At 30.9% G+C, this 16,133-nt stretch overlaps 2 protein-coding genes across 3 annotated transcripts; both read left to right on the top strand.

Annotated features, from left to right (window-relative positions):
* Positions 3,868-9,239, top strand: LOC109330328. Of its 2 annotated transcripts, XM_019564488.1 has the most exons (7): positions 3,868-4,305; positions 5,404-5,580; positions 6,221-6,346; positions 6,599-6,796; positions 7,277-7,438; positions 8,516-8,804; positions 8,904-9,239. In XM_019564488.1, the coding sequence occupies exons 1-7, from the start codon at positions 4,036-4,038 to the stop codon at positions 8,918-8,920; spliced, it is 1,239 nt and encodes a 412-aa protein (XP_019420033.1). In that variant the 5' UTR covers positions 3,868-4,035; the 3' UTR covers positions 8,921-9,239. The 2 variants fall into 2 exon arrangements, with proteins under 2 accessions (XP_019420033.1, XP_019420032.1); XM_019564487.1 differs by having other exon boundaries at positions 8,516-9,239.
* On the top strand, positions 14,170-15,818 carry LOC109328935. The gene has a single exon (XM_019562579.1). The coding sequence runs from the start codon at positions 14,721-14,723 to the stop codon at positions 15,669-15,671; it is 951 nt and encodes a 316-aa protein (XP_019418124.1). The 5' UTR covers positions 14,170-14,720; the 3' UTR covers positions 15,672-15,818.

Raw genomic sequence — 16,133 nt, 5'->3', positions numbered from 1 at the left:
ATGGTGAAAATACATAGTAAAAAACAAAACTAACAAGTATGAAATGTGTACCGTGGATACCAAACTTCATTTTTTTAGTGTCACCATGTTTCTCCACCTAACAATAATATTGGGATTATAGTTCCATATATAGCTTATAGAAAGTATGAGAGAATACTTGGATCGAAATAAATATCATATTATCATGATTATTGTTAAAATAGTTGAGCTTTTGTTAGTCAATTAGTTAATTTGGTTAGGGTAGTTAGTGTTTTCTTCCCTTTATATAGATGATTCGACGTAACTTTGGAATTCAATTCAATAACATTTTCTCATTCTTTCTTGTTCATCAAGAATCTCTCTTATTCATGTCTCCTACCATTTTAACATGGTATCAGAGTTAATTATTTCTCTTTGATTGATTGCTTCCGCTTATCATTCTTCAATTCCAAGATTCAACCTTATCATCCAATACATCCTTTATCACCTTGTAGAGACCTTCAAACTTTTCCTTAAGTTCTTCCAGTTGCTTCTTTTTATCTCCAGTCTCTTCGAGTGGTAATAATGGTCAACTTCCAAATGAAAGTCCAAAGAATGTTCCACCATTTGCATCCACCAGTAACTCTACAATGTAAATTGATCGTGCTTCTGGAAAGATTGGTTCTTTGCAATTATAATTTGTTTCTGAATGGATGACACTAAAGATGATGATACAAGATATCTCCCCATGGCTAAGATATCTTCTCTACACGTTCTTTGGCTCTATGACTCGGAACAATAGTTATGTTATTTTAATATGATCAAAGCAATATGATGCTACTGCAAGAACTTGTTATCTTTGTTAAGAAGGGGAAGTCCAACAACTTGAAGAAGATAGGGAAGACCAAGAACAACATCAAGAAACAAGAATACCATGCAACAGCCATGCACAGTGGTCAATCATCAAATTAAGGAAGCTATATCACATTCTTTCATCTATCACCCCAAATTATTTCTCATTTCTTTATTACTCTAGTTTCTTTACCCTTCTCTCAATAAACACACAACATTATAGTGTGTAATTTTTTTCCTCATTGAAGCAACATATAAGGATCAAGATTAAGGTTCATCTCTTTTCTCTCTTTCATCTGTTATGATTGGTTTGCTTCTATCAAATAGATGGTTAAGCATCGGATGAAATTGTTTCTGTCAAATGGTGGTTAAGCATCAATATTGTTTCACGTTCAGATTTCAAGACTGGAAGACGAAGATTCGCTCACCAGGAAGATGAGGTATTAGAGTATATCATCATATTCAACACAATTATTTCAAGCTTGGAATGCTTGATACATTCCAGCTTGCAGAGGAATGTTAAAATAGTTGAGCTTTTGTTAGTCGGTTAGTTAATCTGGTTATGGTAGTTAGTGTTTTCTTCCCTTTATATAGATGATTCAATGTAACTTTGGAATTCAATTCAATAACATTTTCTCATTCTTTCTTGTTCATCAAGAATCTCTCTTATCCATGTCTCCTACCATTTTAACAATTATATATTATATTATTTTAAAAGATTTCTTAGAATTAAAATTATTTTATCTCATCTTTTATGATTATTGTTAGGAGTCTATTATTAATATAAATGAGAGTTAATATTATATCTTTTGAATAGTATTATTCACATTAATCAATATTTTATTATTTTGTGTCCATGTTGGTTAAACTTGAAGATAATTATATTTTTGAATAAATGATTCAGTTATGACATTTTTTCGGTACTACCAAAAGTATTCATTCACTTTTTTGTAATGAATTAATCTCTTTCGGAGTGTGTTATTCACATTCCCAACAAGTGGCGCTCTCAGTAATACAAATCTTAATATTTTGGTCCTTTTGAAGAACTAGCAAGACCTTACCCCACTAGATCGACATATTCTTGGCAAGTTATGACATTTGAATATTGTTGTTATTATTACTAGTGGTGACACGAAGTGCCCGCCAACTCAAATTCATATTTTTGGGATGTTAATTATTTAAATTTTATATATTTTATTTTGGAGAATTAGATTTTTTTTTACTGGTTATACTTTATATTGTATTTTTTATTGGGGATATTTTATATTACAACTTTTTGTTTTATTATAACTAGCGTGTCGACAGACTCTTCGTATATGTCGACCTGTATTCTTCTTTTATGATATTAAGTATTAAATTTGTATTTTTTATTTTAGAGAATTAGAATGTTTTTTAATTGGATATACTTCATGTTATAATTTTTGTATTTATTATAATATCCAACCTAAAGTGAGATTTATTAATTATAGTTATCTAGAGTTATATGGTATTACTTTAGAAATAAAAAATATTAAGGGCAAAATAGGAAAATAGAATCATCATGATAGTTATTTCAAGTTTTGGCTTTATATATAGTATATAGAAATATCTAACTTAAAGTGAAATGTATTAATTATAATTACATAGGATTATATGGTTTTACTTTAAAAATAAAAAATATTAAGGACAAAATAGGAAACTAGAATCATGTTGATAGTTAATTCAATTTTTTGTTTTATTATAACTAGTGCGTACAAACACTTCGTGTCTGCCGACGAATATTGTGGGATACTACATATTCAATTTTTATATATTATATTTTTTGTTTATGATAATGTTTAATTTAAGGTGAGATGTGTGGTTAATTAATGTATTGGTGGTAGTTGCTTAGGACTATATAGTTTTTTTTGTAAAAATTATATATTTTTAAGAGCAATATAGAAAATGAAAATTACACCATGATAGAAGTTATTTTAAGTTTTGGCTTTATATATAGTATAGATAAAAATATAGATAAATGATTTAATATATTTTGTTAATGACATTTGATTTTATGAATTAATGGTTTTATTTGGCTCTATGAATTTTATTTTTTATTATAATGAGTATAGATTATTAACAAATCATATTATGTTTTATGGTCAAGACAATATATGTTCTTTCATAAGATAATTCTATTTGAGCCAAAATACATAATAAATAATGAGATTAACGAAAAAGAAAAGATTTTTTTTCATATACAAGATTCAAACTATTATATTCTTACCTAAAAGAAAAAATAATAATTAAGCTACTAACAAATTTTATAAAAGTAAGCTATTAAAATGAAGGGAGGTTAATAATAATAATTAGTGAAAATAGACATTCCTATTTACTGGTATATTCTAAAAAATAAAAATAATACCAAACAAATCTTTTACCAACACACAAAAATTACCCATTGGGTAAGATATATTTATACTATTAATAAAGTCAAAATAATTAATAACATCACCATTGTATAATTCTTATATTTCAAACTTATCCTTTTATAACTCTTTTCATTAAAAACTACTATAAATTTTCACATAATATTTCCATTACTTTCATTTTTTATATTAATATCATTATTTTTTCACAAATTCTATTATTTCTATCTTTTCTCTTTCTCAACCCAAGAAGAATATAAAATAATACAAAAAACATCCAACACAACTCTCTAATGATTATCAGATACACAAAATGTGAATTTACAAAAAAATAATATGTATATCATATTAATTACATCAAGTTATATTTTTAAATCTTTACTCTCTATTGAGTTCATATATTCCATTTCTTATATTTAAATTATTATTTTTTAAATAATATAATATAAAAATGATACATTTTATATCCATGTGCTTCCACACCTCAATCTATTATTCTTCTTCTTCTTTTTATTATTCATTTTTATATATTATTTATTATAGTGGTGCAATGTAAGGTTCACTTAAGTTTCGGATGACTCAAGTCTAAAATGTCAAATGTTCGATTTATATGTTAAATATGTCAAAATGATTAATTCGTGGAAGCAGTGCCAAAATATTATCTATACTAATATTTGACACTGAGGTTCATGACAGAAGAAGGAGAAAGCAGAAAGCGTTGACAAATTGGTGAAGGTTGAAATTTGCGACGATTTCGATTACTATAACACCCTTTCCCGAATTTCAATTTATCTGAATTCATCGCTAAATCTGAAGTTTGATCCAAGTGGTTGTTGGTATGGCTTATAGAAGAAGACAGAATAAGCCTTCTTCAACCTTCCAAGATTTCCCAGAAGAAGAGATTCGAAACCCTAACCCTAACCTTGTTCTTCCATCTTCTTCGAATGAGATTGATATTGATACGTCGTCGTCTTCGCTTGCTGCGAAAGCTATTAGAGCTTCTTCTGCGCGTCGCGATTCTTCTCTCTCTTCTCTGTACGGTCACTCCAATCTCTCCAATGCTCTTCCTACTCCTAATGTTCCTCAACCCACTCCAATTCCTCCTAAGGTTTTTTCATTCTTATTCTTCTTTCTAATATGAATGGATATTCAATTTCATGTTTCATTTTTCTGTGATGGGATATTAGGGTTGTTTGTTTCTTAAGGGAGAAGGAAATTAGAAAAAGTTGTTTAAAAACAGAATAGGCAAAGTGGGAAACTATTTATATTTTTGGTAAGGTATCACGTCAGGAACTAATAGTTTACGGGATGCGTTTTTCTCGCTTTCAATAAGTGTTACTTCTAGGAATTGAAACTTTGATCTTTTAGTCTATGTGGGATCTAGCGGGGCCTTACCCACTAGACGCCTTGTTTTGCAGAAAGTTAAGAATTTTGACATTCTAATTAAAAAAAATTGATTTTTTAAAATTCTGGGGTACCCATAAGGCCATAACTATTGTAGGAGCTAAGGTAGTGTTTGATTCGCATTCGTGGAAAGAAAAGGAAGGAACATGGTGTTTTGTTTTGTTCTCTTTGGCTACACTCCTTGTAGTAAAACCAACATGTTTTACTTTATAATCTCATGTATTTGTAAACATATGTTTTGTAATATCTTGTTCTCATATGTGTACCAAACGCCACTGGCTCTATCAATAGCATACTATTTCATGTGAAATAGCAAGTGGTGCAGGGCAATGGAAGCTCTTATGTATTGCATGGTTCAGTTTTCTACTTGTTTGTTCCTGTGTAGCATGCAACATGAGCCTTTGTATGTTTCAGATTGCAAATGCAATATTGGCAACATGATTGACATCAAAACATAGTTAGTTAGTAGAAACTGACTCCTTTGAACACCTTAATACATATTAGATAGTCTGCAACGCCTTGCATTTGGGAGCACAATGTTCTTCTATAATTCGAGATCCAGATTTGTTAAACCAAAAAACTAGATGTAAATATCTGCCAGATCTCTCTGATACAATTGTGGGCTTGTGACCACTAAACATGAAGCTAACACTGAATTTTTAATGAGTTTGTTGATTATCGGAAATGCATGTCTAAATTATGCTTACTCTTCTCTCCATTTCCCTTCAATTTGTATTCTTTGGATTTTGTTGATTCAAAATGGTAGGCTCATTTTGCTAAAGATGGTACATTGTAAATATAGGATTCAGGATCTTATGAATTTACATCTATGAAAAGCTTGAATCAACCCAAGAATGGATTTTGGGGTGTTCTAGCCAGAAAAGCTAAATCAATTGTTGAGGATGATAATGTAAGCCGGCAATCTGAAATGCCTGCAACAACAAGGTCACATATGCCTGGTGGAGCATCTAGGGGCAAGGTGAGTTTAGAATTACACCACATGTCCTCAGCAAGAATGTTGCTTTAATTGTCATCCCACAAAAAAATGATATGACATGTAGCACATTTTTTCACGAGTTCAAGATTTTAGAAGGCTCATTAAAGTTGATCATTGTAAATCATCATGTTCTAGTAAAAAATGTCGTTTTAACCTTTAGTTGTTCACATGTTAAATGTGCATTGCATTTTTTAAGAGACACATCCTGGACAAAAAGTTGACTATTTAGACCAGAGTGTTAAGGAGTAGTCCACTAGAAGTTTTCTTATCTTCACTTTATCTGTTTACTTATTTATATTTTAGAAATAGAAGGTTCATTAGATAGAAAGAAAGAAGGGACGTACAAATCAGATGAGGATAAGGAATCCTAGAAAGTACATCAGAGTACAAGGAAAAAGAAATGTAGCTAAACTTTTCAATCTGTATCTTATCCTGAAGTGGCAACTCTGTTGAAATAAGTGAATATTTATCAACAGAACACCAAAGCAGGGTCTCACACACCTTATGCACTTCATGTTTTTGAAATTAAAATATTTTTATAATCTTTGCATTTGACTAGTAATTAGCCCCTTGTTCATCTTTTTAACTGTAATATCAGATGATATTATCATTCTCTCTGTAGTTCCATAATTCAAATCACTTGGAGGAGAGCAATCTGAAAAGGGACAGTCCGGCATTTTTGAAGGGATTAGATGCTTTCACATCTTCTCTTAATCATATTGGTGGCACCATTGGTAAATCTTTGGAGGTGAGCTTTGATATGCACATTTTTGCTGATCAGTTAATTTTCTGTGTAATATAGTTATTAACATGAGATAGTCTTTACTTTATGAGCGTCTTTCTTTTCTGTAGCTATGTATCTTTCTATTTCTCCTTGTGATTTTTTTCCGTTTGCATCTGCCTTTTATTAAGCTGCTTGTAAAATTTCTTTACCTCTGCCTCTTCCCTCTCAAGTATATGCTGTGATCTTATTAGTACTCATGCTGATTTATGTTTTCAGGAGGGCTTTACAATTGTTGAGAGTAGAACTTCAGATATCATTCAAGAAACTCGGAAGCATATCAGGAAAAAGCCTGGCAACTCTGTTGAACAGAATCAGGAGATAAACCATTCTACTACATTGCAACAATCCCAATTGCGGACCCAAATGTCACCAATGCAAACAGACCAAGATCTTCAACTGAAGGCATCTCGCGACGTAAGGTGGCAACTATGTATCACTTTTTAATGTGGTAAAATTACTTGTGTGGTCAAGTAGTGCAGCACCTAAATTTCATCAGTCTTGCTCCAACTTGTTTGTTTTAAATTTTGTCTCCCTTTCATTATTTCCTTGTGTTTTTACTAAAATGTGCTGCATACTTATATTTGTTTTGTCTTTAAATATCTTTTGTTCTAAGATATTTAAAATTTTAAAGTTTAAACAATCATTACAATTCATTTTTGAATTTTATTTGTCTTTACTGTTCTTATAAAGAGTTATTTTTTTTTTACTTTTACAGTAGTAACCACCCTCTTCGAAAAGTTGATTTCCATTAAGTTTGTTTATAATATTGAAATGTCGAATTGTTTATAACAAAATCATTCCCAAAATGGTGGAATCAGGTTGATATCATCATAAGTTACAAGCTTCTATGATATATCTGAATGGAATGCATTGTTTCCCTGTTGTTTGTGGCAGGTTGCAATGGCAATGGCTGCCAAAGCAAAATTGCTTCTTCGGGAGTTGAAGACTGTCAAGGCTGATCTTGCTTTTGCAAAGGATCGATGTGCTCAGCTAGAGGAAGAAAATAAAATCCTCCGTGAGAATCGTGAAAGAGGAGACAGCCAAGATGATGATTTGGTATGCACTCTTTTATAAATAAAAAGCAATGTTACTATTTCCCACTTCATGAATCCTTTAGTAACATTAGAATGTTACAATCCGATGCTTGTTTCACATATTTATGTTTCCTGTGACGTACATGCCCTCTCCTCCTCAAACACCCATTTTGTAAGTTCAATCTGCTATTACTAAAATCCATGTGTAAAAGGCAAAAGTGTAATGTGATACACATGATTTGTCTCGCTGCATTCATGTTAACATTTTATTATCCATTTATATTTATGTATTTGAAGCTTTAACTTCGTACAAATGAGTTTCTGAATTACTATTTCCTTTGTTTGACTCCTGAGTTTTTATTCTTTATGATTATGATGTTTTACTATAACTTTCCTTAATAACTGTAGCCATCAAAAGTTTAAAATATCCAAAACCAACAAACTTTTATGTTTGGACATTTAGCACATTAGAACCATGAATTATGGTTTTTGACTTTTTGGTACTTAGCAGCCTATTTCACTCCAATTTTCCGTAGGAACAGTAGCCATCAAAGCTTAGAACATGATAGTTATTAAACTGTGTTAAGGTCCAAGGATCCACTTAGTGTAAGACTGTAAGTGGATCTCACTGATTGTCCCCTTGTTGTACACTTGTACTTCCCTCCTTTCTCTCTACTAATTTCTATTAAATAGAATTTTAGAAGTTGCTCTATCTCCCTTGCAAAGACATTCCTTTCCCAAACATACAATCTTAGATTAATCAAATTTGAGTCATTGATAATTCATATATGATTCAAATTGATTTGGTTATTCAGATTTGAATCCAAGAGGGTGAGCCTTGTTGCAATGGGAAGGTTTCTAGCCTTTTGACCTGGAGCCTGGAGGTCATGGGTTCCAATCTTGTAAACAGTCTCTTCGCTTGCAGGTTAAGACAGTGTACACCTACTATCTCCAGATCCCACTAGGTGGGAGCCTAGTGCATTGAGCTCCCCTTTTGTTTAGTTTTGAACCCATATTTTGTCTTTATGGAAATTGTGCTGATCATACTTCCATTTCACCAAAAAATTTCTATATTTTCTTGATATCATTTCTATTACAGATACGACTTCAACTTGAAACTCTTTTGGCTGAAAAAGCTCGCTTGGCCCATGAGAACTCGGTTTATGCCCGTGAGAACCGCTTTCTACGGGAGGTAGTTGAGTATCACCAGCTTACAATGCAGGATGTTGTCTACTTAGATGAGAACAGCGAGGAAGTCACCGAAGTTAACCCTCTTAACTTTCCTCCAGTGCCTACTATGTCCCAAGAATCTATTATTACTCCATCTATAACATCCCCACCATCACCTCTAGAGGCCAACAGTTACATGGACTCAGAATTAACCAGAGGCATCTCATCTTCCATATCTGGAAAGGATGCAAAGAGTTCTGAAGTGCGTGTAAAGGATTCAAGGAGTTCTGAAGTGACAAGTATCTCTTCAACCACAGGAAAAGGTGCTGAATGACATGAAATTCTTCTGTTGAAATGGTGGTATCCCACTTTTTTTATGGTCTTTGATTTGTTATTTTGTATATGTTGCTCGATTTATGTATCCTGGGTGGCATGACCAATGATGTAATTTTGTCCCTTTCATTGTGTAACTTAAGTTTTTTGTTTTATCATTATATATAACTTGTCAACCTCACCTAGTGAGATTAAGACTTGGTTGTTGTATCGTTATATATAACTTTTAAACGGGCTAGTGGCTGTACAGCAATATCTGCCCCAAAAGGAGTTCCTATATATCAAAACAATATTCTTTTCCAAGTCAAATTCATCATTTTCATGGTTGTGCATCATTGTTATGCTTCATTGTTGATTCAAATTACAGTGACAAAACTAATAGTCACTATTTCTCTTTCTATGTTGTGGATAATACACCTTTTTTCTTTTACATAGTACTGTAACATAGACCAAGCTTGTGTGATTGACTTTTGGTTCTCCTACATGGATCAGCTTTCCTGGTATTGAAGGAGTTAAGGTACTTGTTTTTTTCTTCATGACTTTATTAATGAATTACCCAACACCCCAAAGCATCAAAAACCCCTCCACCACAAGCATTGCTTCCGCGGCACTGGTGCTTGCCAGAACCTGCACTGCCACAGCCAGCACTGCCGCCCAACGGCATACTGGCACAAAGACATGGGATCAAATTCTTCCACTATAATCTCTTTTATATGGAATAATAATATGACTAGGTACCAAAATGAATATTTAACAACTTCTACATGGTTCCTCTTTAAATTGGGGGCTTTTGGGGTCTGTTGGCGGCAGTGTCAGTTCTGGTGGGCAGTATCGTGGTCCTGGGTGGTGCGGGCTTGGGGTGGAGGCAGTAGTGCGGTGGTCCTGGGCAAGCAATAGTGTGATTGTTCTGGTGGTGGAGGTGTTTTGGTGGAGAGATTTTTGATATTTAGTAGGTTAATGAGGGAGAGAAAGAAGGTTAGGGATTACATAAGTGGTTATTTTTATGGAAATTATAAAACTATCCCTCTTATTAAATTTATTACGACTAAAATAAGAGGATTAATTTTGTCTAAAAGTTTTAATGCATAATATTAACTTCAACAAAAAAAAACATATTTAACTAGGTTAGCAAAACACTTAAGAATAATGACAAAATATCCTTTAAGTTAAATCTCATCAACTATTAATGTAATTTATTTAAAAGATTTTTTATAAGTCCCTATAATGGTTTATGTATACATCTCTCTCCTTTACGTGATCATAAAAGAAGAAAAAAACAACTGGGAAGGTCAAATCATACAAAATGAGAGGAGCAAAATTGAAATTTTATGATGGAAACTTTTTATGTGACAAAGTGAGCAATCTCAATGGACAACTTTGTCTCACCTAATAATGGGTACCTAGATTCATAGGTACCTACAAAAAATACTTGTTACGAGTCAGGTCTGGGTCTGTAATTTGAACATACGGATATTGTGATCCAAGATTTTTTTGAAGTTCTACTGATGGATGGGTCTGAGTCCGGTCATTAAGTACCAAGACTCATGGTTTCCCAAACCTATTATTCATTTATTGTTAATCCATAATGTTTTATATATACTGTTAATTCAAATGTGATTGTTGTGTTGTTAAACATTGATGTTATATTGTTAAGTAGTAATAAACAATAATGTTATATTGTTAAATAGTAATGTGACGTTATGTTGTTAATCGATATGTATAATTCAATATTTTGTTGATTCAACAATTCTTACTAAATCAATTTTACATCATAATATTGAAATACTCAATTTAAAATGTGTTTAAAACTATAAATATATTTTATAATTTTTTTCTTTAGTTCATTCCTTAAATAACTTCTAAGATTGTAGAAAACAAACACAAAATTACATAAATTACTTAAAATTATTTTTAATGTTTTTTAATTTATGGGTTCTCGGAGATCCGTTGGTACTCAAGGACTCGTGGGTAGCAGAGTCATCGAGTATTAGCACATGTCGAGTCCAAAAATGAAACAGCGAGACGAGTCCGAATAATGCAATACATATACTCATCTAGACTTATCATTCTTAGTCTCGCCTTGTATTTCTCAAATAATGACCCTTTTCAGGTGGGACCAATATTATATGAAGATGATGATATGTGATATAAATAAAATTTTAACAATCTAAATTTTAAATTATATTTAAAAAATAAATTTAAGAATTATAAAATTACTCATTTTGCTTGTATTCAAGCATTGGAGAGTCTAATATCAGAAATGATATCAACTTAAATGTCTTATTGTCTTATATTCGGGCAGTGGAATAATACTCCAAGGAAAGGTGGTTGCGACATTGATTAATTTCTGCATGCTATTAATTACGGGTACAATTACCAGCTAGTAATTCTTTCCCTATAAATTCACATCATCACATGCTTTGTTGTTGTTTGTGCCTTCGTATATTGTGTTTTTTATAATAAGTATATTTTCTCATCATATCGTTAAGGAAATAATATTTCCATATGTGTGGAGATCGGGTGAAACTAGTGTTGGAAACAAGCCGAACCGAATTGAACCAGAGTTTAGTTCGGTTCAGCTCAATAAAGATTAGTTTGGCTCGAAATTCAACTTGGGTTTGATACGAGTTATTTTTTTAGCTCGAGTTCGTTTCGGTTAAAGTTCACGAACTATTCGACTCAATTCAATTGGTTCATTTGGACAACTTAAATAGTTAATTAATTTTAAAATAAATATATAATAACAATAAATACAAAAAATAATGTATGAGTCATAATAAACATAAAAATTAGTTTATATATATATCGAGCTAGCTCATGAACCTAACGAGTCGAACTGTATCCAACTCGAGTTTAGTTCGTTAATTTAATGAGCTCAATTTCCAGCTCAAGTTTATCGAGCTAAATAACGAATCGAATTTCGAACGAATACCGAGTTGATTTGGTTCATTGTCACCTATAAGAAAACTCTTATATCATTATACTAAGTCTTGCAGGTATTTTCTTTTGGATAGTGAGTGAATATTGTACATGTAGATATCTGTTGTCCCATAAAAATGTATCACTCAGTGTGTTACTGCTTGTGATTGGTCAGAAAAATAATTAATTATTAAAATTTTAATTTAAATATATTTTTTCAACCCATCATAAGCAATGACATACTTTGCGGGATAACAGATGTACTCCCAAATTATACACTTTTATGTAGGCTTTATTTTGAAGTGAGAAAAACTTGTGTATAAATATATTTCATATATCATATTTGAAGATAAATATATTTATATTTTTTGGTATTATTATTAAATTTTAATTAGAATTAAATTCTTAATATGTTGTCAAGATTTTATTTGTCCCATAATTCACACAGATACGTCTCCATTAAAAAAAAATCTCTCTTGAATGTTAGGCTTTGAATGCTTTAGTAACTAAATATACCTTTTGTTTCATAAAATATTAAGCGTTCCGCAGTTTAATACGTTAGCTTGGCCCATAGATATAGAGTAGATTTGTCTCTTTAAAAATGGTTTCAGTTATGACAAGTATCTTTAAGTCCTAAAAAGAAAAAAGAAAAGATAAAAAAATGAGTGCCTTCATTATTCAATAATTTAACAAAGGAAATGACAATTCTGTTTTTTAAATATTTTTTAATCCTTAAACATTAGTTAAATCTTTTCATGTTTATTGTTACTTGTATTTTATTAAATTGATTATTTTAAGTCATGAGTTCAAAACAAAATGAAAATCAATTAAATAATTCATAAAATTATATTGCAATGATCACTTTTGTCGTTTTCAATACTTTTCATTTTAGTTTTGGTACTTTTTGTTAAATTATTTTTTTAAACAATAATCATTTTAATTTAAGTTTTCAATATTAAAAAATATAAACTGGATCGACAACTAGTATATTCCTTGCATTTTTGGCGTGTCATGTGAGATTTTCAATACTTTTGAAAACTATTAAATTGATTTATTATTATTGCCTAGCAAATCATCGCATTAATGAAATCAACCACCACATTAATATAAATAAATAAGGAAAAACACATTAAATAATAAAAAATTCATTATTATATATTTAAATCAAATATGAAATTAATGAATAATTAAATAACTTATTAAATTCATATAAAAATGTGTGGACAGCATGGAATACTAACTATAAATACTAATACATGAAAGTATAGGTGAGAATAAGTTGAGTCGAACTTGGATCAGGTTAGTCAACTCATTGAAGATTGACTCGATTCAAATTTTAAATTGATTTCAATGTCAAAATTATTTTTAACTTAAATTTAACTAATCAAAAGTTTATAAACTTACGAGCGGGTTAATGAACTGTGCTCATTGACATAAATTTGAAGGTCTATAAAGTGTTTGTGGATCATATATATATATATATATATATACACACGGAGAGAAAACTTGTGAATATTAATAATAAGCTTAGCTACAAATCAAGGTTTAAGTAGTAAAGAATGTCAACGTATATGTGTATAGTAATTGACTCAATTATAAACACGTGGTACTGAAATGTGACCAATTAATAATTAATATGTATTATATGATATTATTTGAATTTTAAAAATTAAAAAACAAGGTCATATGACTTTTTTTAAGCGATTATATGTTCATTAAGTAATTTTTAATCTTAAATATCAATGTATATTGGCATGAAACTAATCTATTATTGTCATAATTTTATGAGAATTGTTTTCACTTGAATGACTCATGTGTATATATGTATATAAACGAACTAACTTATGAACCTAACAAATCAAATTATATTTAACTCAAGTTTAATTTGTTTATATAACGAACTCAATTTTTTTTTAAGTTCAACTTGTTTGATCCATAAATTAAATTTATCTATCTAAATAACGACTCATAATTTTAAAATTAATTCAATTCAAGATACATAATAATATAATATTGTCTAAAAAATCCTATAGTTCCAACAAAAGAGATCATCTTATAAAATAACATATCTCCAACGTGTGTCTTGAATGGATTAGTATAAATAATTATGAAGTTTCTCTTCAGTGTGTCTTTTAGAAAGAAATTAAATATTTTGTTGTCTTTACTTTTGTATTTATATATTCTCCTTAAAAAATTATAAACCAAAATAGAATATTTTTTTAGGAAAATAGAAAAGTCAAATGTAACATTTTTATAATTATTAATTAAAAGATATTGAACAAAAAACAACCTATGAGGCCATAAAAACAGAACACAAAACAAAACAGGTGAAGAGAAAAATGTGCATGCATTAGCATAACAGTGTGTTTTTCACAACCAATCTCAAACGTTTTCAACTAATCTCTACTTGATTCTCTGCTTGATATTTTCTCAAATTGTTTATAACTATCCTTTCTTTTCTCAACTTAATTCGTTCTCTTTTTTCTCTTTCCATATTCCCATTTTATTTTTGTTATTTTTGTTATTTTCTAACACTTTCTAGTACAAAAGCATCACCCCTTTTTCTTCTTCTATGAATCTCAAACACCAAAGTTTTTCTCTGATTAGAATTTCAACATTTTCCCATAAACCCATCACAGCAATGCAATCTATCTCTAGAAAGATCTGATTTTTTTGTGCTTAAAATGGAGTTTATGCTGTTCTTTTTCCCATTGGTATCTGCAGCACACAACACAACAATGCTGAACAATTCATGGTTATTTTGTGCTGTGTAAACTGTAAAGTATTTATCTTTATTAATTTTCTGTGTTCTTTTTGCATCTGGTTTTGTTTCTGAGTGGCAGTGTTTTGTTTAATTTTGACTTAAACTAATGAGATCTTAGATGAAGGTCAGAACCATTTTCCAGGAACTGTTCTCATTGTCATTGCTTCTTTCTCTGACATTTTCAAGTTCTCAGCTTTTACCTGATTCTGGAAATTCATCAAGTGCCCTTGATGCAACTCTTCAAAATTATGCCTTCAAGGCATTTTATAAGCCCAGAACTGGGGTACCTTATGATGCTAAACTGCCCAAAAATCTCACAGGGGTTAAGGTCTCAGCTTTGAGACTTAGGAGTGGTAGTTTGAGAACTAGAGGAGTTCAAAGCTACAAAGAATTTCAGATCCCAACTGGTGTTATTGAACTGCCTTATGTAGAGAGGCTAGTTTTGGTGTACCAAAATCTAGGAAATTGGTCTGATATTTTTTACCATTTGCCTAGTTACACATATTTGACTCCTGTTTTGGGTCTATTGGCCTATAGTGGTGCCAATTTATCAGGTTCTGATTTGCCTGAATTGGATATTAGAGCTTCTGATAAGCCAATTTTGATCAAATTCTCAAATGTGAAATCAGCACCATATGGCTCAGTGGCTAAGTGTGTGTACTTTGATTTACATGGTTCAGTGCAGTTTGATTATCTATTACCTGGAAATGTTTGTTCAACATTCCAACAAGGGCACTTTTCAATTGTGGTGGAATCTATTGCTCTATCCCCGGAACCGGCACCATCTCCACAACCTATTGCTGCTCTTGTTAAAGAAGTTGGTGGGCATAAGAAATCCAAGGTGTGGAAAATTGTTGTATCTGTCATTGGTGTGTGCATTTTCTTGATTATATTGAGTTTATTGGCTGCAAGAGTTAGAAGAATCAACAAGAGTATGAGGATACAGCAATTGGAATGGGCTGCTGATAGCAATGAAGCTTTGGATATGAGATCAATTGGAGGCACCAAAGCACCATTAGCTATGGGCACAAGAACAAGGCCAGCATTAGAAAATGATTACATTCCTTAGATTGTGGCCACCATTCTTTTTTCATGTTTGGTATTATGGTTTTTTCTGTTCATGACGAGTTCAAAGATACTATTGACACATAATTCAGATTGAATTCAAAGGTGATGTCATTGATACTCTATGTTGACTATTCATACTATATATTTGTTAGATTTTAATCTTGGAAAGTTGAAGAAAACATCTAGAAGTTCTTAGTCAAAAGATTAGATCGATAACTGTTTCTAAGTTGTATCTAGATATGATGTAATTATCTTAGTTGGTCAAGATATCAATACTATCAGAAGTATATTAACCTTCTTTTGATAGTTTTGATATGGTGGTGTTATCATTTAATCAACTTGTGATTCTTACAAATAGGAGGGCTTGTAAACAATTCGGAGAAACAAAAGAACAAGGAGAGAAAAAGAAAACGGTTCAAGCGAGTTTATGTTACATAGAATATCAACATAGTGTGATTAGTGA

Source organism: Lupinus angustifolius, chromosome LG16, assembly GCF_001865875.1.
Source record: "Lupinus angustifolius cultivar Tanjil chromosome LG16, LupAngTanjil_v1.0, whole genome shotgun sequence".
Classification (NCBI taxonomy): Eukaryota; Viridiplantae; Streptophyta; class Magnoliopsida; order Fabales; family Fabaceae; genus Lupinus; species Lupinus angustifolius.
This window is presented reverse-complemented; position numbering and strand designations above follow the sequence as displayed.